This window comes from Rhagoletis zephyria, unplaced genomic scaffold, assembly GCF_001687245.7.
Source record: "Rhagoletis zephyria isolate East Lansing unplaced genomic scaffold, Rhagoletis_zephyria_1.1 Rzeph_scaffold_00050, whole genome shotgun sequence".
Taxonomy (NCBI): Eukaryota; Metazoa; Arthropoda; class Insecta; order Diptera; family Tephritidae; genus Rhagoletis; species Rhagoletis zephyria.
This window is the reverse complement of record NW_016157134.1, coordinates 9172-34124: the sequence shown is the minus strand read 5'-3', so window position 1 is coordinate 34124 and position 24953 is coordinate 9172. Positions and strand designations below refer to the sequence as shown.

Here is a 24953-nt window from a genome sequence, read left to right as displayed (position 1 = left end):
GTACCGAACTTTCCAAGAGTTTGAACCATCGTTAGTGGTAGCACATTTCCGGTTTGTAGTGAGATTTATACACTTAGTTTGGAGTTAGTATCATAGTTGCTGACGATGATAAGATCAGCTCAGTCTTACTTCCGCAGGCTTGATGCTAGAGTACTTAATTAGTCAACAATCTACGATGCTGGTTATTCTGCCTGGATACCATGCCGAGAAGCATGTATGGCTAGGTTGGGACTCAGCTTAAATCCGAACTTTGATAGCAATTTTCAGCTACTATCCTTGGAATTGTTCTCGCACAAAATTAGCTCAATTTTTTTGGAGAAATCATAATTTCTTAAGCAAAGACATTTTAATACTGTCGTACACATTTCCAGAATATTGCGCATTTGGCTGAGATCGGATGCCAATACTGAATGTCCCTGCGATACATTTTTTCTCGTTTAGCTTAGGAAGTTTTGGTGAGACCAAATATTTGAACAGATAGTTTTCTGTCAGAGGTATGGTGAAGTTGTTGTCTGGAACTTGTGCATATGCTCCATGTGCGTACACATGCCGAATAATTTGAGTCATATAGCTGCAGTAAAATGATCTGTTACCGTTTTTCTAATAGATTCAATAGCTCATTAAAAAAAAAAAAAAACGCCCTTCATCCTACTTATCGTGTCTTATTGATTTTTTTTTTTTTGTCTTACCTCTGTTGTATCGTCAGCTTATGTCGAACCAGGATATTTTTTCATGATCATGCTTGTAGAACACAGTCCCGGACAAGTTTCACCGTCAGGTTCCGTGACCAATACTCAATGCGCTCTTTGTAAACAAGAGATAAATAATACCCATCCCTGTTATTTGTTGAAATGCAAACACGTCTTTCATAAGCTTTGCTTAGAAGGTTGGCTGGCAGAGCATGATAATTGCTTTATTTGTAACAAAACTATTAACCAACCAGACCTTAAATAGTTGTCGGCAATTGCTCGCCTGGATCCAAGCCAAGTATGACCAATTCTGCCCCTACAGGTCAAAGAGTTATGACTCGAAACCGCACTAAGGCTTTAAATCAAGCTCAAGCAGCAACTGCTGCCGAGACACAAGATACTCGTGGTTTGGATGCGAGCGCCGCAGCGTCATCCGCCCTGGATGCTAGTCAAAGCACCAACCAAGCTGAAGCTCCTCCTAGAGACACAGGTACTAGAAGGAGAGGTAAAACTACTCGAAACCGAAATTCTCGTCCAGGTAACGCGGTTGACTACACAATTTTACAAGAAATGATTGAACAAACTGTGACTAGAGTTATGGCAAACTTGAACATGGGCGTAAGTCAGAACGCTCAACCCAGTTCTAGCCCGACATATACCCATGCTGAACCTATACCTATTCGTGGCACTCCTGCTTCGCTGGCATCTTCCACGCTTAATAGAAAGACAGCTGACACCAAGCAAAAGTGGAGTTTACACTTTGATGGATCCGCAGAAGGCTTAGGAGTAGAAGAGTTTATATATAGGGTCAAATCATTGACAGACGAAACCTTAGATAGCGACTTCACCGCCATGTGTAAGCACATGCATATATTGTTTTCTGGAAAAGCAAGAGACTGGTACTGGCGGTACCATAAGCAAGTAGATCGGATAGTTTGGTCAGATATTTGCGCTTCTCTCCGGCAGCAATATAGAGACTATCGCTCCGCTTTTATGAGCAAAGAGATGATTAGGTCGCGTAAGCAAAAGCCTGGGGAATCATTTTCCTCTTTTTATGATGCCGTCGCATCACTGATTGATAAGTCCAGCGTTCAAATGGACGAAGAAGAGGTTATGGAGATTTTGAAAAACAATTTGCTCCCTGAAACCCGCGAAAAGCTTTTGTATCAGCCAGTACACTCAGTTGGACATTTACGTAGGTTAGTACACATGAGTGAGAATTTAGAAAAGGAGCTCAGTTGCCGCGCAGATAGCGCTACCAAACCGAGAAGAGCAGTCAATCGCCGTCAAGTCTATGCCCTGGAGGACGCTTGTCATGAACCAACAGAAGAGGTAGATATTGGAGGAGAGTTGGCATCTCTTCGTAGTAGCCACTCGAAAACCAAGTGTTGGAACTGTGAGAAGTTAGGTCACATTTGGGAAAACTGCTTGGCCGAACGTCGTATTTTTTGCTACGGATGTGGGACTCCGAATGTCTAAGCCACAGTGCACAGCTTGTCTCCGAAAATTATCGGAAAACCGTCAAACGGGTGCATCCAACGCCAGCCGGATGGGCCCGAAAGCGTAAAACAGCCAGAGTTGGTTGAAAAAATAAATTCGCTACCACCTACCCCTAACCCTGTTCCCCTTTATCGTCGATCGTATGAAGAAAGGCTTAATCACTATTTAGCCGTTAGAAATCGTATTTTTAAGGATATTCCTCTTAAATTGAGTAAGCGTACGTTGCGCTTACAAAACTTTTATGACGACATTAAGAGAAACCAAAAACTCTTAGTCTCCACAATTTTTAGTAACCAGAACGATATGCGCAGCTATGCTGAAGTCTCGTTCTTGACGTATAAAGAACTTGGTCTCTTGGATACAGGAGCAAATATAAGCTGCATCGGTTCCTCACTTGCAACAGAAGATTTTTCCAAGATACCTCAATTTAAAGCATTAAACTCACAAGCTAGAACAGCAGATGGTGAAGAACAGAAAATTATAGGAGTTCTTGAGATTCTGATGACTTATAAAACAGTCAAAAGGCCAATGAAACTGTACGTTATACCCTCCATAAAACAGAAACTAATCTTAGGTCACGATTTTTGGAGAACCTTCTCACTTGCACCGAACATTATTAGTTCGCTAGAGAACTCTTTGGACTCAACTGGAACTACCGAAAACGTGTACCCTTTGAGTCAGCAACAAATTCAGCAGTTAGAAGTCGTTAAGAACTTGTTCCCGAATGCTACTAAAGGTTTAGGACGTACCACCTTTATCCAACATCATATTGATGTAGGAGAGGCAAAGCCTGTGAAACAGCGTTTCTACCCCGTAAGTCCGGCTGTAGAGAAGTTGCTTTATAACGAAATCGATCGTATGCTCCAACTGGAGGTAATTGAACCGTCGGTAAGTGCTTGGAGTTCTCCCATGCGTCTCGTTGTTAAGCCCAACAACGTTCGACTTTGCTTGGATGCCCGCCGACTTAACGAAGTCACAAAAAAGCACGCCTATCCTTTACCTAGTATTGACGGAATCTTTTCGAGACTACCTAGCGCTAATATAATCACCAAACTGGACCTTAAAGATGTATATTGGCAAATTGAGCTCAGTCCCGAATCAAAGCCGTTGACCGCCTTTACGGTCCCGGGACGACCACTTTATCAATTTAAGGTAATGCCATTTGGCCTATGCAATGCCCCGTCTACTATGTGCCGCCTGATGGATGAAATCCTTCCACCCGATCTTCGACATTGCGTTTTCGGTTATCTCGATGACCTTTGCATTGTTTCGGAAGACTTTTCTTCACATCTCACTGTGTTAGTTCGTTTAGCGGAGCAATTTCGCAAAGCAAATTTAACCCTTAATATTGACAAAAGCCAATTTTGTGTCACAAGCATTAACTATCTAGGCTATATCATTGGTAGCGGAGGTATTCGTACAGACCCCACTAAAGTTTCATGCATTTTAAACTGGCCCTCGCCTAAAAACCTGAAGCAAGTACGTGGATTCCTTGGAGTTTGTGGATGGTACCGTCGCTTCATTCCCAATTTTGCCGGCCTCACCTACCCAATCACGGAAGTGTTATCCACAAAAAAGAAGTTTGAATGGACACCGGAAGCTCAACATGCGATGGACAAATTAAAACAAATTTTGACATCGGCCCCCGTTTTAACAAACCCTGATTTTGAAAAGAAATTTTATTTGCATTGTGATGCCAGCGATTTTGGCATTGGTGCTGTTCTGGTTCAATTGTCCGACGAAAACGAAGAAAAGCCTATAGATTTTATGTCCCAGAAATTGAACCGAGCTTAACGCAACTATAGCGTCACCGAGCGTGAATGCTTAGCCGTAATACTTGCTATTGAAAAGTTCAGATGTTACGTGGAACTCCAAGAGTTCGAGGTAGTAACAGACCATTCCAGCCTGCTTTGGCTAATGCGGCAGCAAAACGTTTCGGGTAGACTTGCTCGATGGATATTTCGGTTACAGCAATTTAAATTCTGTATATCACATCGCAAAGGAAAAGAACATATCGTTCCCGATGCCTTATCACGGCTATGCGAAAATGAAATATCAGAGTTAGATATGAGGCCAATAATAGATCTTGAATCAGACGCTTTTCAAGACGAGGCCTACGTAACACTTAAAAACAAATTTAGTGAAAACCCTGAAAAATTTCCTGATATAAAAATTGTTGATAACCTTTTGTATATTAGAACCGAACACGCTGTTGGCGATGGTACCGAGGATAAATCCACTTGGAAGCTATGGGTTCCAGAGAGGCTCAAAAATGAAGCCCTAAAGCAAGGTCATGACAGCCTCACGTCTTCGCATGCAGGCATACAAAAGGCAATCGAGAAGCTACGTCGTTATCTTTTCTGGCCTGGCTTGGCGAAGGATGTACGCGAGTATATTCGACAATGTGAGATCTGCAAGGAGAATAAAGCTCCCAATATCACTTTACGTCCTCCAATGGGTGCTCATATCCCTACTTGTCGACCTTTCCAAAAGTTGTATATTGATCTGTTAGGACCATACCCTCGTAGTAAAAATTGGCATATAGGTTTACTCATTGTCCTTGACCATTTTAGTAAGTACCACTGGCTTCAACCTTTAAAAAAAATTTACTTCTGCTGCTATACAAAAATTCCTTCTAGAGAATGTATTTCATAGCTTTGGAGTTCCCGAAACCCTTGTTAGCGATAACGGAACCCAATTCAGGGCTAATGACTTCAAAGCCTTCCTAACCGAATTAGGTATCAAACAGGTGTTTACTGCTTTATACTCGCCGCAGAGCAATGCTGCCGAACGCGTAAATCGTTCTTTATTAGCCGCGATTCGTTCGTATTTGAAAAAGGACCGGTCTGAATGGGATTTACATCTCTCAAGCATATCCTGTTCCTTGAGGTCCGCCCTTCATCAATCGCTAGGATGTTCACCGTATCGAGCCTTATTTGGTCTGGACATGATTACTCATGGGTCAGACTACAAACTACTGAAGGAGTTATCCTTGCTTGAAGAGCCCATTGTACCCCTTTCCCGATCAGATAACTTAGCGTTATTGAGAAAAGATATACAAGCAAACATACGCAAGGCATACGACAAAAACGTTAAGCAATATAATTTACGTTCAAAACCTGTCTCTTATAAAGAAGGCCAAGAAGTATACCGTCGTAACTTCGCTCTTAGTAAGTTCTCGGAAAAGTTCAATGCCAAACTAGGTTCACAATTTGTCAAATGCAGAATCCGGAAGAAGCTTGGCAGCTGCTACTATCAGCTAGAAGACTTACAAGGAAAGGAAATTGGTACTTATCATGCCAAAGACATTCGTAGCTGATTCCCGCTAATATTCCGTCTGTTGGTGTCATAATTTTCTCTCAGTGTACATTGTAATAGAATTAACTTACGGGATGAAGAAAATGATGATGAACGCCTCGCGGCGTACTTTTTATGTATTTCGCGCTGGTACGTTGGTGTAAAACACCCGGCTGGTGTAACAACCTCTGTTGTACATAAAAGTGCAGCTTACCCCTTTCGTTGAGTGTATAACCAATAAATATACGCAGATGATTCATTTGAAGCCACTTACGGCTTAGAAACGTTTATTTTATCAAATTAAAAAAACTTTAAACTTTTCTGCTAATTTAGCACAAGCGCGAGGGTTGAAAGCACGAATATGAATGTCAAGATGGTTGTTCTGTTCGTTCACAGATCTTGGCTGTGATCGAACAGACCAGCTGTCACTTGTACTGACAATGCAATATCGTATTGCAGTGCTGCCCATCAATGGCATTGCCAGGCATTAGTGGGTAGGTTAATGGGTACTATTCAGNACTTCTAAATTAGGTTCCCGAGCTTTGAGAAGATGCTACTTCTAACTACACAGAAAATGCAAGAAGAGCACTGCTCATTTCCAAAGAATGATCTAGAACTGGAAAACTTGAGTATATAAACGCTTTGCGGTTACACTCGGCCTTTTTACCGCTTGAATTTATAACCACAAGTTGTCTTCCTTGCGTTCAGCAGAGTTCCACGCAACGTGCCCATTTTGGAATTTTAAGAGCAGATCCTTTAAAGGATTTATTATTGATTTTTGCAACAAAACAACAAGGTACGAATAGAAAGCCAAGGGCCATCAGGAGCCGTAGTTCTTATATTTCATTTCTTCCGGCAGTGCATTTGGTAGACTTAAAATTCAACCAGCATAGTCAGACCCCACACCACCGCCTCTTCGAATATAAACCGAAGAAGCCCAAATTGTGGCGCATTGGTGTGGGCGTACGTATTTTTAGACATCCCATTGCATTGGGAGACGGTACTGTTACCATGTAGATGCCCACCTTGGCCATTTGATGATCGAGGACGCTTGGAACTCCCTCCCCAACTACGGTTACAACAACTGTCGGAGTCCGCCGTTCGCACGAAAAACGCAACTTTCCCTGGGCGTAGAGCTGTAAGAGTTTTCTTCCAAGAGGGAAGAACCCGAAACAAGCCCCTACATTCCTTGCCAAACTACCTCTTGGGAAAAACAGTGTATTTATTGTTGCCAGGAATCAGTGACGCTAATCGCTAGCAAAGTTTGAGAGAAAAGTCATAAAACCATAAAAAATATGCAATTTGGAAAAGTGTGAAAATTCAAGTTTTAGAAAAAAAAACAAAAAAAAAGAATAGTCAAAATAAAGTTAGTTGAAAAGAACAAAATTCTGAGAACGAGAATATTGAGAAACCTTAGGAAAAGTGAAAAAAACCGAATGAAATTACAAGATAACGTAAAAAATGAAGTCCTTTAATTAAAAACAAAAAAGATCTCTAAATTTGGAAAAGGTTTAAATGTTAAGAATTTAAAAAAAAAACTATAAGAAGCGAAATTTATATTTAATATACCTAAGTGCCTCTAATGTAAGTCATAGTGCGAAACGAGAAAAAGTTTAATTCTTGTAAAGCTCTAAATAGACTCCCTAGCATTGGGAAAACTGTTTTTAAAAATTTTGCGATATGGATCACAATCCATCAATACTGCATGCTACACCGTCAATAAAATTCGCGATACGTGGATCACGTCAATAAATACTGACCGTGTGACAGTGCCCTATGAAGAAGTTGAAGAAAACGATAGCGAAGTATGTAGATAGTGAAGTTGTTAGATTTTCACTAACAGAAATTTATTTGAAAAGTGAAGCACAAATAATTGGATACGAAATTGCGAATAAAATTACCCCTATTTAATTAAAACGAGTTTTGTAATTAAACAATAAACAATTTACGTAATAAAATAACATTATAAGACTTTTTACTATTTTCAAATTTGAAACGCTCTAGCTCCAACTCAAGCTGTCGCAGTTTAATTTGTTTTTTTTATTATAACTATTGCCAGTTTTAATTCGTTTACGTACATTTTTTGTTGTTCTCTAAAGTTTAAAATGTTCCTTTGATCACTTACATTTATATTTTTATACCCGACCGCACTTGTGCACAAGGGTATTATAACTTTGTTCATATAACGGTTGTTTGTAACAGGCAAAACGAATCGATAGATAAAGACAAATGTATACATAAATGATCAGAATGAAAAGAGAAATCGATTAAGCGGTGACTGTCCGTCAGTCCGTCCGTCCGTCTGTGCACACGATAACTCGAGTAAAAATTTAGTTATCTTAACGAATCTTTGTACGTGCACTTCTTTCGGGCGTGGAAAGATGGCATTGAAAATGGGCAAAATCGTACAATAACCACGCCTACCTCCCATATAACGGTAATTTTCAGAAACACGAAAACTGCGATATTTTAGTAACTACTGAAGATTTTTCACTCAAAATTGATATTTACAATAATTTTTAGACGAAAAATAAGAACGTTATACATTTTTGGAAAATGGGCGTAGCCACGCCCACTTATGGTTACATGTGTATATCTTGGTAACCCGTACACCAATTTCTTCCAAACTTGGTACAGTTGTTAGTTTTGCTACAGCATATCAAACGGCCGAAAATTTTTAAAATCGGACAATAACCGCGCCTACATCCCATATAACGGTAATTTGAAGAAATACAAAATCTTCGATAAAACAGTAAATATTAAAGCTAATTTATTAAAAATTGATTCTTGCAAAAATTCTTTACCAAGAAATACGTTTACGATAAAATTTTGGAAAATGGGCGGGCAACTTCCACTTATGATCACATATATGTATCCCCCTACAAGAACAGTGATAGTCATTTGATTGATCATGTGATAATCACTGGTGATGGAGATCTCAATCAAGAACTTCTATCAACTTTTTAAGAGCAATATGCAAAATGTGATGTAAACATTTGTGTACATGTGATCTTCCTTCTTCCTCCAACTTATGACCTTATTTAGGGGTCTCTTTTTAACCAACGCAAAATTTGTAAATGCGTTAGTAAGATAAATGAGAATGTGTTAGTTTCCATCACACAATTCTTGTAGGGTCGTTAACCGTTCTACCAATTTGTACCAAACTCGGTATGATTATTGTGGTTGCCACATAAAAGCAAAACGTTAAAAATTATTGGAATCGTACTAAAATTGAGGCCGCATTTCGTATAGCGGTAAATTTCAGAAATGCTTGAAACTTCAATATTTCGAAATTTAAGGGCGCAAATTTAATTAAAATTTATACACCCTGGCTTGCCATGTAGCAGTAGCTTTCGGAAAAGTTTAAATCGTATATTTAACACTTGCGCCGGGTATTTAATGTTCGGCTCCGCCTGACCTAGACTTTCTTACTTGTTGATTTTAGTTTTGTTCTTTTGCTATTCCACTGGCTTTTACTTGATCGGAATAATTCCGACAAAAATTTTGCGATACTCGGAATGCAGAACATCAAATTTCCGATAGCATTCCGATTCGAAGTGGATCGAATTGTAGAATAAGGCGCAATCGGAAATAATATCCGACTCTCTGGATGCAGAACACCAACAATCGGAAACAAATCCGATTCTGATTCGAATCGGACTGCAGAACAGGGCTGTATAAAGAACTAAAACGTAGCATTTTTGATATTTTTAGTTTAGATTTTAATTATAAATTTGATTTATCACAAATTTGTGATGGCTGCATTTCTTTATTCGTTCTGAACGTTTGGAATAAAATTTTTTTGTTTACTTATTCTTTAGAACGTTCCTGATGATATGTTAACGTATATTTCAAACGCATTCTGTTTATTCTGGCTGTGAAATGGGATTATCTGGAATGTATAAAGAAACGCAGCCGATATGAATTGAAGTCTACCGCTTAGACTTCGTTGCTTTTTCAATTTTTCCTAATAAACAATCGTGGTACAAAGCTCAATAAAAATATTAAAAAATAAAATGTTAACAAGCCACAATAACATTGACAAATGAAGTGGTTGTGATTGGAACAAGTTTGCGCGTTGGTTTAGTTTGCCAAGAAGAGTAAATTTGCGTGAAAATTGGGTTCACTTTTGCGATCAGAACGTTGACATTGAAAGATCGAGCTGTGCTACGTGGTTGCGAAACACTTTCTATCACTAAAACCATATTTTGTGAATACCTTTTCATCATTTTTATTCAGTTTCACTTATTATATTTTATAATAAATGCCAATACAATCTTACTCAACCTCCGTACCTTTTTCATTTTCCTTTGTTTATTTTCAGAAATATGTTTTTTTCTTGCTTCTTCGATTAGGTGATCTTGTTAGTTTGTTCATGGCACAACCATTTCTTGAGCGTAATCAGCTAACATTTGGGCATATATATTTGGGACAGAGCCGTCAGTTGAGTAGGGGTTTGGGAGCATGCGAAGAGATGTTTCGAGTCGTGGGGTATCTCTCCGCATGTCGGACACTCATTTGGCACATCCGCATCTAGTCTGCTGAAGTATGAGTTCAACATGCTGCAGTAGCCAGAGCGAAGCTGGGCTATTGTGGTCCGAGTCTCAAGAGGCAGACGAAGCTCCGTCTCGTTCACGTCAGGTGGTCGTGTGCTCAGGACCGCATTCACAGGTCTGGAATCTCTGTGAATGCCGCCGGTCGATATGCTGTCGGGCCCAGCGGTTGCTGTATGAACCTCTGGACTTCGTCCGTCAGTTCGTATAGATACCTTCTGATATGCCTTGGAGAGGGCTCCTCTGCAAGCAAGTGTCTGTTCGGGTGTCCACGTCTGTGGCTCCCTACAAAGAATTGCTTGCAGAGCATTGTTTTGTGCTCCCTTATGGGGAGCATTTGCGCCTCGCCATGCAGGTAATGTTTTGGCGACATCAGAAGACATCCGGTCGCTGTCCGGAGTGCTGTGTTTTGGGTCGCCTGCAGCTTCTTCCATATCCTCCAACTGGTCCCCGGCGACCACACTGGTGCTGCGTAATTTAAAACGGGCCGGCGAATTGTCTTGTATGTTGTCAGCAACGTTTCTTTGTTTTTGCCCCAGGTACTGCCGGCTGGCGGCTTGAGGACCTTGTTGCGGTTCTGTACTTTGTTGACATTTGCGGTACCTCATCGTCGTGAATACCCAGCTGCAGTCCGACCTCCTTCGTCCAGGTGGTGAAAAGGCGTAGCTGAGGATTTTTTAGGGGTGGATCCTAACCCTCCTTGCAGTGAAGAAACGAGAAAGCTCGGAGAGGAAACCGTTTACTTTCGAGCACAAGTCATCAATTCCATTCCCAAACTCCATTATCGAGCAATCGTCAGCGTAACACATTTATTATCTATCTCGAACGATAGGCCGCATGCTCGATTCGTCCGCAGACTTCATTGTTTCTCTTGCACTTTTGAACCCGATCGTTCGTCCTGCTTTACGTCGATTACTTTGAACTTTTGCTGGACTACTTTTTTAAGAATTCGCCTGCAGACTGAGGAAGCTTATAGCACGAACACAATGAAAATGACGAGGTACGGACCACAACTGCTGAATTATTTTTCCACGTATTCTTATGTAGATAATTATTTTGGCGACGACAGGGCTACACGGCGACTGTGGTTGTAGCTAGATTAGATCTATTTCTATTTTTCCAGCGACAGATAAGGTTCTTCATCTTATTTTATGTTAAACTCATACAAATTCATGCTGTCTCTGCCGCGTTTAAAAAATGGTGCCATCCACAAAGCGTTTAGATAATGAAGATAACAAATTGGAAGCTGTGACCCGTAGCTCGTCGTTTTCATTGTGTTCAACACTTTAGAAATATAAAAGTTGAACAGTAATGAGGAAAGGACACCACCGTGTGGAACCCCCTGGCAACCCTGGGTTTGCTCAATTTGTCTCTAAACATTATTGTCGAATGTTGACCACTCAGATAATTTTCCGACCACCGTTTGAATCCTTGTGGGAGAGAGGAGTCCTCTATGTCTTCTAGTAGCTTGGAGTGACTGACGGTGTCAAACGCCTTAGACGGATCTAACGCTACTAAAACAGTTCTCTCACAGGTGCGGTCGAGGTTAAGGCCACGTGTTATCTGGGTGTTGATGGCGTTAAGTGCCGTTGTTGTGCTGTGCTCTTTACGGAACCATGCTCATGCTTTGCAGGGTTCAGTTGGTTCGTAAACAGCGTTGCCGTTTTGATACAATTGTATAATTTTTGATACTATTTTTTAAAAATTTTATGATTTGATAATTTTTTGTTCACAAATGCCCCATTTTGATACATTTGGCTGGCAAAATTTAATTTTTGAAAACTTCAAATACTATTACCAGTTTATAGGCAAGTAATTTTTTTCTTGTTATTTAAAGCCTTACAATTTTATATGTAGATATTTATAAGTTGGATTTTGTAACTCTTATAAGGGAAATACAACCCGGAATTTCTTTGCACACGCTGCTGTTATAGGGCCCCAAAATCACCAAAAACATTGCGCAATATCGGGCTTTCATAGATCGTTTGTGTGGTGTATGGGGTTGTTTGTACTAATCACAGTTATTGCGCTCAAATCAAAATCAGTTTGATATTTTGCTCATGCCTGTGTTAGGCTTTCTGCACATTGGTCGTCCAATCATAGTTGATTAATCGTCACAATCATGATGAAACGATTACGTGACGACTATACTTTCGCACACTCGGTCGTGATATTTCAATTCATTTGGCGTCTAAAAATTCACTTGGAGCAGGTATTTCCTGTTTTTCTGGTTGATATTTTCGCGCAATATTTACAAAAACCTGCAATTTTTAAAATATAGACTGCGCTGCAACAATTCTAGACATAATTTTTCAGTAACATCTCTTCTTTTCTTTTCCTGAAATGTGTTTTGTGCATGCACACAGAGGCTTTTTACAATTTCGTCATATTTTATAGTTAAAACGCTCACATTTATTGAATTTTAATGCAATTATCCACGTTTTAATAATTTCCACAGATTTTGTGCAAAAAATACTAATTTTTATGCAAATATTCACTTTTTCACTAATTTTTCCCCATAAAATGTAAACAGACAATGCGTGCACAACGATTAGCAAACGACAGTGCCGTACTTATAGATAGTACAATAACTTGTGTCGTGTATGGCGATTGTTCACTCCGTTCGCCAAATGGCAACCCTAACTTACCGCGTTCGTCAAAAAGCTCCGCTTACTACTCCAGGCTCTCTAATATTTAAGTAAGCTGAGGATATTAGTTTTCTGGCGATCTCTATAGAAGACAGACGTGGTAAGTTGAGTTCCATCAATTTCAGAAATAAACAATTTTCTAACACAGTTGTATTCTTTTATTTCCCGCTCCACAGAAAATCAGCCCAGCTATCCCGAAATTAACACTGGTCCTTAAAACCGGATTTTCTCGAAGAAGGGAAATTAAGACAACGACGCATTGTTGGTGAAAATTTAAAATTCCGTACATCAATCAACTGCAAACAAACAGGTACAATTTTAAATTTTAAAGGGTGCATTTCCACCAATTGGTTCTGCATCTACGGTAAAGCGGTAAGAAAATATCTAAGCAAAAGTGAGGGTTGAAACTTATTTTGGCAGCTCGCTTTTGCATAAAAAAAAAAATTTAAAGGTCACAAAAGACAATTCTTTGTTAGTGTACTTCGATAAGTACAATACCTATATATACTTGGTTAAAATTTTAAATAAATACCGCTTCTTACCATACCATTACATACATTACCGATATACGTACATATGTACACATATTGTACATAAAATTATTATTTACCACCTATTTATGTACATGTACATAAAATAGTTTAACTCTCGCTTTCACGTCGATTATTCTTAACATATATAATTCGCGAAGTTTCAAGCAACACTCGCCTTTAGAGGGTTGGAGTAGAATATACATATGTACATACATACATATGTATATACAAAATAAAAGAGATAAAGCTTAAACGGAACTATTTTAAAAGCGGTAACTATTTATTAAAAGGAAGAGAAAAGCGAGAGAATTTGTTTTTCTTAACGCGAACACCGGAAAGTACAGATCCGAACACTCTTAACTCATTGAAAATTCAAGAGTTTCTCACGCGTCCTTCTTTGTGCTAAATTCGCAACTTTGTTTGTTTTCCACTAATAAAGCATATTTATATGTACGTACATATAAATTACATATTATCGCTACGATTAGCGAACACCTAAAATACTTCCGTATTTATATGCTGTAACGCGCGTGTGAATTGAAAAAATAAAAAAAAAATATATATATACATCAAAGACATAAAGGAAAACACAGAGTATCACAGCAGCAGTGTGGGAGTTAAGCTGAACAACAACAACAACAGCGCATACGCATTCAAAAGGGAGTCTACCCAGCAACCAAACAACAGTGGGCAAACATCGGCCAAAAAATGAAATAAAAATTTGTAATTGGTGTTCATAAATAAATTATTTGCTTTTAATTTGAATTGTACATATAATAATTAGTAAAATAATAAATATCTACAGTGAAGCGATTGCAGTTTTGGTGTATTCTTTACAGCCAACCCTTAAAGTTGTGACTGTTTATAGCAAGTGCGTGTATGTTGTTGCGATAAATACAATAAAAAGCGCTAATGAAATAAAGATTTTTTTCTGACACCTTTTCTGTGTGGTAAATACTGTGCGGTTTCAATGCAAGCTGTTAAACGTAAATTGGAGTTCGTTTAAGTTTTTTTTTTTAATTAATGCTCATCTGATTCGCGTTACAACTAAAGCAATTTAATCGTCCAAGAACACAAAAAATTTAATAGATAAATTAAATAATATTTAGTTGTCCGGTGCTTAGAATTTATAACGAAATTCGGTGTTTCTCTTAAATTTTAACGTTCTAACGCTGCACTTTTTTAAAGTCTCGATCATTACTAAACGTTCAATAATTATTTCATTAAATATTTATTTACAAAGCCTTTGTCCATCGATCATTTATCGATGTATATATAAGTTAAGGCTGAATACAAAAATTGTTTGTCGAATTTTAATACAACGAATACAGATCACGAGGCTACTGTAGATTCCATCAAGCTCAAATATTCCAACTGCTACCAAGCATATGTTTGATGCGGAGCTTTAATGGGTGAACTTATACATAATCTCACGGCCTTTAATCAAAATACAAACTCGACTATTTTTCAACCTGAACGGATGGTTGAGATGCCAGTGCTGCCTAGTATCCACCTACCTCCATGCGATACCGAAATATTTCATGGTGATTATCTACAGTGGCCCTCCTTTAGGGACATGTTTACCGCCATTTATCGGAACAACGCTAGATTATCTCCGGTGGAAAAACTTGTCCATCTTAATCAAAAAACTCAAGGTGAGGCGAGGGAAATAGTACAGAAAGCCCCCCTCACTAATGATGGGGTTGCGTTAGCATGGGCGAATTTAACTGCGAGGTATGAAAATAAACGAGTTGTTATAAACTCTCAATTGAAAATATTGTTCAAATTGCCACATATCTCCTCAGACTCAGGAGCAGCGCTGAAAAAATTGCAGCGCGAAATTAATAGCTGCATTTCGGCGCTAAAACTGCAGGGCATAAACATTGAATGTTGGGATGCGGTTTTCACATATTTGTGTTCAACTAGGCTCCCCGAAAATACTCTTGCCCTATGGGAACAAACCCTGGAAACAAAAACAGAGATACCAAAATGGGTGGACTTAGACATATTTCTAACCAATAGGTTTCAAACGCTTGAAACAGTTTCCGATCTCAAGGGAAACTCTAACGTCCATCCCAAAGCCAGCATATCAGCTAATAGTAATCGGTCAAACAACTTCAAGCAATATAATCAAATGCAAACAAAGAGAGTAAATACCCATCTCGTTAAGACGCATAATATCAGATGCAAAATCTGTTCTTCGCAAACTCATATCCTAAAAACTTGTCAAAGGTTTTTGGATATGAGTCCCAATGCAAGACTTAATGCCGCGAGAAAACACCACCTCTGCCTTAACTGCTTGCCAGATGCACATGAAATAAATGACTGCAAGAGTAGTTTCACGTGTGCCAAATGCAAAAAAAGGCATCATACTATGCTTCATAGAGAGCAAATTGAAGAACCGTCTTCCTCAAATACAGAACAGACGTCGACTAAGTCCCATACGGCATCCGTCAAAGCAAATACTTCCAATTGCCCTATTGACAATAAGCGATGTATGCTCCTAGGGACTGCCATGGTGACCATTTGTCACAGAAATAACACATACACTGTCAGAGCCTTATTAGATTCAGGATCTGAGGGGACTTTTATCTCTGAAAGCCTACAAAAGCGCCTCAATCTGCCTAGCAAGGGTATACGCGCACAGGTATCCGGGCTAAACGAAGCCATCTCTGGAAGGGTACAGCAAGTTTGTACCTTCAGCATTTGCTCCCTTCGTAACAAGGGTTTCCGAATAAAGGGGGATGCTTTGGTACTTCCAAAGCTGACAGGTCTACTGCCATCACATTCAATCAGTGACGCTATTTTAAAAACGCTTCCTGACATCCCACTGGCAGACAACAACTTCTTTAAGAGTCAACATATTGACTTATTAATTGGTGAAGACCTTTATCCAAAGGTTATTTTAAATGGGATAAAGAAGAATATCCTCGGCTCTCTCATGGCTCAACGCACGGTGCTCGGATGGATCCTAACCGGACCCGTGACAAGTGGAAATAACTTAAACACCACTTACTCAACATATTTTAATGAGGTCTCACTAGATCAACAACTCACCAAATTTTGGGAGTTAGAAGAAGTACCAAAGACTAAGCTTCTTACGGTCGAAGAAGAGCAGTGCGAGCGGTTCTATACAGATACCACCTTCCGCAATGAAGAAGGTCGGTATGTAGTTTCGCTCCCTTTCAAACATTCACCTCCAAGGGCATATATAGGCGCTTCTCGTCATATCGCGATGAGGCAATTTCTAAGAAGCGAAACGTCTCTAAGCAAAAAACCCTTAATAAAGGAGGAATATTTGGATTTAGATCATATGCACGAAGTTCGATATGATAAATTCGAAGATCCTTCTAATAATTCCACATCACGATGTTCATAAAGCTGAGAGCACCACTTCGAAGCTGCGAGTGGTATTTAACGGGTCTTGTCCCACTTCGAATGGAGTCAGCCTAAATGATATTTTATACACAGATCCTCCTCTCCAAACCGATTTGACAATTTTAATTGTAAGATGGAGATTACTTAGATATGTATTCAATGCGGACATCGAGAAAATGTACCGACAAATAGTCGTGAACCCCAAGCACACCACATATCAAAGAATCCTCTTTAGAGATTCTTTAGAAGGGGAGATCAAGGACTTTCAGTTAGACAGGGTCACCTTCGGTCTCAATTGCGCACCATATTTGGCAATTCGCACTTTGTTGCAGCTGGCTAAGGACACGAAGTTGAAATATCCCCTAGCATCAGAAATCCTTAACTCTAGTACATATGTGGATGATGTTCTAGCTGGCGCACATGACATACCTGAGGCAGTTAAAGCACGAGACCAACTTATTGAGGCCTTAAACTCGGCAGGTTTTCCACTAAGAAAGTGGACTTCAAACATAAAACAAATTCTCTTAGGCCTGCAAAGAAATCACCTACTAGCTACTGACTTTCTTGAAATACACAATACCAGCGAGGCTAAGACATTAGGCATCCGACGGAACGCAAAAACGGATCAGTTTTATTTCTTGGCAAAATCTTTGGATAACAAAGACTCGTTTACAAAACGAGAAGTCTTGTCCACAATTGCCAAATTATTCGATCCCGCAGGCTGGTTAAGTCCAATTACTGTGGTAGCAAAAATTCTGATGCAGCAAATTTGGCTAGAAAAAACAAAATGGGATGAACAGTTGAATCAAAAAACTCTCCATCAATGGAAGACGTTTCTGGATAACTACCCTCATATTAATTCTATAAGAATCCCCAGATGGGTGAGTTATAGGCCAAACTGTCACATACAGTTTCACGGGTTTTGCGACGCGTCAGAAAAGGCGTATGGAGCTGCTATTTGTATTCGTGTGCAGGATGCGAGTTTAAATGTTCAAACACATTTGCTTCTAGCTAAAACAAAGGTGGCTCCTGTAAAAACCATCTCTATACCGAGATTAGAATTATGTGGAGCAGTTCTTCTATCTAATATGGTGGATTTTCTTCTGCCCCAAATGGGTATAGATTACCAAGGGTTATACTTCTGGACGGATTCCACAATCGTTCTCGCTTGGTTAAGCAAGCCACCATGCTCGTGGTCTACATTTGTAGCCAACTGAGTTTCCAAAATCGCAGAAAGTACAAGAATAGAAAACTGGAATCATGTTAACTCCGAAGAGAACCCCGCAGACCTCGCTAGTCGTGGTCTCTTTCCTCAAGAGTTAAACGAAAATAAACTTTGGTGGCATGGTCCCAAGTGGCTTAAACTCAGCCAAGCAAATTGGTTAAAACCCCAATACAATGAAAACTTTGAAACCACACTCGAGGCAAAGGCTATTCGGGTGCATACAGCGTCAGTGCTTCCATTCGAAGATATTTTAGAACGCTTTTCAAGCTTTTCAAGGGCCATTCGAGTAATTGCTCGAATTTTTAGGTTCTTTAAACGGGAAAAAAGTCCACGATTCTATCGTTGACCCCGTTCATAGACGACGGCGGACTTCTGAGAGTCGGCGGCCGCTTAAATAACGCTCCTTCAATGAGCTTCGACGAACGACACCCAATCATATTGCCATATGGCTGCCATTTTTCCATACTAATGGTAAAATTTATTCACTTGGTCTCACTTCACGGCGGCAACCAGCTAGTCCTGCGTCTTTTACGCATGCGATATTGGATTGTGAAAGCTAAGAATCTCATTAGATCCACTATACACAATTGCAAAACTTGCGTTGTGTATAAAAAACGGGAGCAAACCCAACTAATGGCTGCTCTTCCAGCATCAAGAACGCAAATAACGAGACCCTTTGAAACCACGGGTGTCGATTTCACCGGCCCATTTGACGTGAAAAACTTCACAGGTCGAGCGTGTTTGATTACAAAGGGCTATGTATGTGTATTTGTATGTTTTTCTACAAAGGCCATACATCTTGAAGCCACAAGCGATCTTTCAACCGCCTCATTTATGGCAGCCCTGTCAAGATTTGTTTCTCGCCGAAGTTGTCCAAATCACATATATTCAGATAACGGCACAAGCTTCGTAGGAGCTTCACGAGAAATCAAAAGAGATTTTAAGGCATTTCTATAGTCATGGCCCGAAGCCATAGCCAACAGCGGTAATTTTTCGGAAATAAATTGGCATTTCATTCCTGCAGGGGCTCCTCATATGGGAGGCTTGTGGGAAGCAGGAGTTAAAAGATTCAAAACCCACTTCCGGAAAATTGCAGCTTCAATGAAATACACATTCGAAGAATTATCTACTCTACTAGCCAGAATAGAAGCATGTTTAAACACTCGCCCCATAAGTCCAATGTCGGATAACATTAGTGATTTCACACCGCTTACTTCAGGACACTTTCTGGTTGATGGAGGAGCGAAAGCGGAACCGGAAGTCAATGATAACCCCATATCGTTGGTCAATCGATGGCAAAAGTTAAAAGCCATGAACCAGATGTTCTGCCAAAGATGGAAATCTGAATATTTATCAGAATTACAAAAACGGCATAAGTGGAAATATCCGCAGAGAAACCTAAGTGTCAACGACTTAGTAATTATCCGCGAAGAAAACATACCTCCAAACGAGTGGAGATTAGGCAGGATAGTAAAGATTCATCCCGGGTCAGATGACAAAGAGCGAATCGTTGACGTTCAAACACAGCGCGGTATAATAAGTAGACCAGTAGTCAAACTAGTTCTTTTACCAAACGAAACACACTAGATTTTCTTTCAACTAACTATATTTTTCTCCTTTAGAAAATGTCTCAATTCGCCTGTGGTCTGTGTAAGGAAAATCATCCTCTCCGGTTGTGCGCCGAATTCCGCCGAATGACTCCCGAAATACGGTTGAGAACGGCTCTCATATATCGCTATTGTAGCAACTGGCGTGGTCAAGGTGCCCGTCGTCGACGAAATGTGCGAACTATAATAGAGCGACGATCAGCAGCACTCCCCTGGCAGCAGATGTTGGCGGTATCACCCACGGTGTTAATACGTATACGTACTGCGGATAGGTTCACCGCAGTGCGGGCTGTCCTCAGCCCCGCGAGTCCGGCGACCACAATTTCCGCTGCTACCGTCGCAAGGCTGCGACTCCGTACTCCAGTGCGTGGAGCTGGTGGAGTATGCTATCTCACGCTACGTAATAATCTTGGTAGTCATGAAGAGTTCTCCGTCTGCGCTAACACTGAGACCATCAGCCCAACGCCGACCCCGCTGCGTTCGTTATCGCAACAGACCGTGCAAGCCATAAAGCAGCACCCGTTGAGATGATACTAGGCGCGGATCTCTACGCCAAACTCTTACAGCCTGGCCTGATGCCCTCCATTGCGGGACAGTTGGTTGCACAAAATACGCTACTAGGATGGGTTATTTCAGGCGTGACTCACTAGGCAAGCCTCAACACATTTTAATTGTAATATATGTAGTTAAATTAGAAAATTGTATTAGATAAGTTTATTAAGATGAATTGTACTTTGAATTGCGCTTAATATATGTGAGTATATATATGAACCTCTGAATTGTAATCCACTACCTATGAATCTATTACATAAATTGTGAATTATGCTTTTCGCAGTAATACTGCAAGGCGGGCGGAATGTTCACTCCGTTCGCCAAATGACAACCCTAACTTACCGCGTTCGTCAAAAAGCTCCGCTTACTACTCCAGGCTCTCTAATGTTTAAGTAAGCTGAGGATATTAGTTTTCTGGCGATCTCTATAGAAGACAGATGTGGTAAGTTGAGTTCCATCAATTTCAGAAATAAACAATTTTCTAACACAGTTGTATTCTTTTATTTCCCGCTCCACAGAAAATCAGCCCTAGCTCTATTCCGAAATTAACAGCGACTACTGCGCAATTTTTAGTCAAGTTTTGATTTGGGTGCTCAGATCGTGCAGTAAAATATTGATAAGAGCGTAGAAAAAATATAATTTTTTTAATATTCTTTTCTTGCGTTTTAAAGCTGATGCTATCAAAATATACAACGCACATTCATATTTCTTGCACATAGTTAGTTGAGCAACGTTTCTCAAAAACAAGGTTTGTGCAATTTTATTGTGTAGTAATTTTTATACTATGTCTCCATTGAGAGATTTATCCATTAAGATTTAATAAATTCAGTTTCTAAATCACAACCGTCTCCATTACCACAACGAGATATGTTTGACGTTCACATTTTTAAATTTGACGTTTGCTAATGTATGATTTTATAAATACAGTTGCGGACATTGATATATAGACAGATAAAAGTAAGGTACCAAGCGGAATTTCATTATATGAATTCTGAATATTATTGGCTTCTTATTCGTGGTAAATATATATGTATAATATATAGTTTGGAAAGTGTAAAGAATGGTACCATATTCCGAATCATTTTCCCGAATTTAAGAAAAATTATCAAAACGGTAAAAAACATTTGCGGAAAGAAACATTTTTGTAGAACTCTCTTATTCATAGGAGGGAACCGAAAATCCAATCGTGGGCCTTTGGCATATCATGAATACGAACTGAGTTCAAGAGGATGTTCGGTGCAATGTTATCGAAGCAGAACCATTACCGAATTTTATAAATATTTTGTCGCAGCGCGTAAATGACTTGTAGAAAGCGGAGAAGACTCTGCATGATATTACTATAAAATATTTCTTTGGTTGGGCTAAATCTTCATTAAATCCCACAATGGAGACATAGTATTACAATATTGACTTGTAAAAGTCTCGGGCTGCGCAATGATTTTGTATGGTTTGGGGGCCCTATAAATTTGTGTTTCCTTATGCAAATAAGCATGCAGAGCTCAAATCGTACCATCCGTTCACGGATCGAAAACCATACGATAGAATATTACGTGATATGTCTGTTGTATAAGTTGCATGGGATGAGTACGTTCACGTATGTCATAATCCGGAAAATGTGTTTTCACGTGGCGATGGATTTAATTATAAAATTGGTCTTTCCGTCGGCAGAATTTGTGGGCGTATTAAATTCCTTCATCGCTCTGGCAATTGGCGCATTAGAAGCTTATATTGTTCTTACTCGATCTCATACAATAATATTATGACTTCGAAGGCTTTTAGATGGAATGTTAAAACGAATACGTTCCAGTAAGAGTGGCGAGTCAATCGTGCTGCGTAATTTAAAACAGGCCGGCCAATTGCCTTGTATGTGGTCAGCAACGTTTCTTTGTCTCTGCCCCAGGTACTGCCGGCTGAGGGCTTGAGGAGGTTGTATGCGCAGAGAAGATGAGCAGACTGTCGAACGTTACTCCGAGTATTTTCGGTTTATTCAAAGTCGAAATTGGTAGGTCATCGACGTGAATACCCAGCTGCAGTCTGCCCTCCTTCGTCCAGGTGGTGAAAAGGCGTAGCTGAGGATTTTTAGGAGTGGATCCTAACCCTCCTTGCAGTGAAGAAACGAGAAAGCTCGGAGAGGTAACCGTTTACTTTCGAGGACAAGTCATCAATTCCATTCCCAAATTCCATTATCGAGCAATCGCCAGCGTAACAGCTTTATTATCTATCTCGAACGATAGGCCGCATGCTCAATTCGTCCGTAGACTTCATTGTTTCTCTTGCAATTTTAAACTCGATCGTTCGTCTTGCTTTACGTCGATTACTTTGAACCTTTGCTGAACTAGTTTTTGAAGCATTCGCCTGCAGACTGAAGAAGCTTATAGCACGAACACGATTTATTTTTCCACGTATTCTTATGTAGATAATTATTTTGGCGACGACAGGGCTACGCGACGACTGTGGTTGTGGCTAGATTACATCTATTTCTATTTTTCCAGCGACAGATAAGGTTCTTCATCTTATTTTATGTTAAACTCATACAAATTCATGATGTCTCTGCCGCGTTTAAAAATTTAATGGCGTCATCCACAACGCGTTTAGATAATGAAGATGACAAATTGGAAGCTGTGGCCCGTAGCTCGTCGTTTTCATTGTGTTCAACACTTTAGAAATGTAGAAGTTGAACAGTAATGTGCAATTTTATTGTGTAGTAATTTCCACAATATTGACTTGTAAAAGTCTCGGGCTGCGCAATGATTTTGTATGGTTTAGGGGCCCTATAAATTTGTTTTTCGTTATGCAAATAAGCATACAGGGCTCGAATCGTAACATCCGTTCACGGATCGAAAACCATACGACAGAATATTACGTGATATGTCTGTTGTATAAGTTGAATGGGATGAGTACGTTCACGTATGTCATAATCCGAAAAATGTGTTTTCACGTGGCGATGGATTTAATTACAAAACTGGTCTTTCCATCGCAGTGGGGGCTTTATCTTCCACCATCGCGACCAGTGTTGATAATTTTATTTATTTATTTGCAGCTATAATCTAGAAAACATAAACATTTCCTTACAGACTATTTACAGTTAACAATTGCAATGATTGAATGAATTAAACTAGTTCATTCAGCAACTGCTTAAACCTAGGTTTAGGTAATGAAAAATGAATGTCGGCAGAATTTGTGAGCGTATTAAATTCCTTCATCGCTCTGGCAANTTTCTTCTTATTTTATGTTAAACTCATACAAATTCATGATGTCTCTGCCGCGTTTAAAAATTTAATGGCGTCATCCACAACGCGTTTAGATAATGAAGATGACAAATTGGAAGCTGTGGCCCGTAGCTCGTCGTTTTCATTGTGTTCAACACTTTAGAAATGTAGAAGTTGAACAGTAATGTGCAATTTTATTGTGTAGTAATTTCCACAATATTGACTTGTAAAAGTCTCGGGCTGCGCAATGATTTTGTATGGTTTAGGGGCCCTATAAATTTGTTTTTCGTTATGCAAATAAGCATACAGGGCTCGAATCGTAACATCCGTTCACGGATCGAAAACCATACGACAGAATATTACGTGATATGTCTGTTGTATAAGTTGAATGGGATGAGTACGTTCACGTATGTCATAATCCGAAAAATGTGTTTTCACGTGGCGATGGATTTAATTACAAAACTGGTCTTTCCATCGCAGTGGGGGCTTTATCTTCCACCATCGCGACCAGTGTTGATAATTTTATTTATTTATTTGCAGCTATAATCTAGAAAACATAAACATTTCCTTACAGACTATTTACAGTTAACAATTGCAATGTAATTACCAATTAAACTAGTTCATTCAGCAACTGCTTAAACCTAGGTTTAGGTAATGAAAAATTAATGTCGGCAGAATTCTTGAGCGTATTAAATTCCTTCATCGCTCTGGCAATTGGCGCATTAGAAGCATATATTGTTCTTACTCGATCTAATACAAAAATATCATGGTTTCGAAGGCTTCTAGATGGAATGTTAAAACGAATACGTTCTAGTAAGAGTGGCGGGTCAATCGCACCACGTACTACATCAAAAACAAATGTCAATGAAAGGATAGTTTTTCTACTATTTAAGGATTTTAATTTAATTAGCAGACACTTAGCATTATAGGAAGGTATCGGCTCTTGAAAATGCAGCGACCGTAGAGCAAAGCGCACAGGGTCGTAGCTAGAGATGAGCTATGGGGGTGGTTTTACTCAATCATTTCAGAATCAAAAAACAAGCAGATCACTAAAACATGGTATGCTATGCACACAAATAATTTTATTAAGAAAAAATCAAGAATTCAGAGATTTGTACTAAGGGTATGTTCTATAAATATAACATAAAATTTTTGTCAAGGGTCATAAACTCAGCTTAAAAAACAATCTCATAGCGCAAGCCTGTTTTTTATTTTCGCCATTTCATCCAAAATTTCTTCTGGCGTAATTTCCATATCTTTATGGATGGAAAGCGAAGCAAGGCCTTTAAGTCTTCCTTCGCCCAAAGTATTTCTCAAATAAGTTTTTATAAATCGCAAGGAGGAAAATGACTTCTCATTTGTAGCGGTAGTTACTAGGAGAATGCATAACACTTTGATGAGAAAATGTACATTAGGGAGCACAGCGGGATCGCATTGCTGAAAATTTTGTATATATGACAAAATTTTCGTATTTGAAAAACGTGAACATATTTTTGCTTTTAGCCTTACATTAAGCAGATCCAATGCATGCATCCTCTTTCCAAAATTTTTGTTATGTAAAAATGTTTGCCATACACTTATTTCGGCCAGTCCTGTCATTATATTTCCTCGGCAGGGCAACAAATCTGCATATTTTCCAATTAAAAACTTTGCGCATTCATCACTTTGTATGTTTGGGAAGAGTACGTTAAAGGATGATAAGAGGTCATTATGATTAAAAAAGCGATATTCTAAGTTTTGAAGAAGGGAATGAATACATTTA

The 24953-nt window shown here is 39.4% G+C and overlaps 2 protein-coding genes across 2 annotated transcripts; both read left to right on the top strand.

Annotated features, from left to right (window-relative positions):
* Positions 1-2492: 2492 nt before the first annotated feature.
* Positions 2493-5508, top strand: LOC108368158 (uncharacterized protein K02A2.6-like). Its single transcript, XM_017622946.1, has 3 exons — positions 2493-3600; positions 4192-4761; positions 4829-5508. The coding sequence occupies exons 1-3, from the start codon at positions 2493-2495 to the stop codon at positions 5506-5508; spliced, it is 2358 nt and encodes a 785-aa protein (XP_017478435.1).
* A 7271-nt stretch (positions 5509-12779) lies between these two features.
* LOC108368269 (uncharacterized) lies at positions 12780-20379 on the top strand. The gene is made up of 2 exons (XM_017623100.1): positions 12780-12997; positions 19446-20379. Exon 2 carries the CDS (start codon positions 19449-19451, stop codon positions 19959-19961), a length of 513 nt encoding a protein of 170 aa, XP_017478589.1. The 5' UTR covers positions 12780-12997; positions 19446-19448; the 3' UTR covers positions 19962-20379.
* Positions 20380-24953: the final 4574 nt, after the last annotated feature.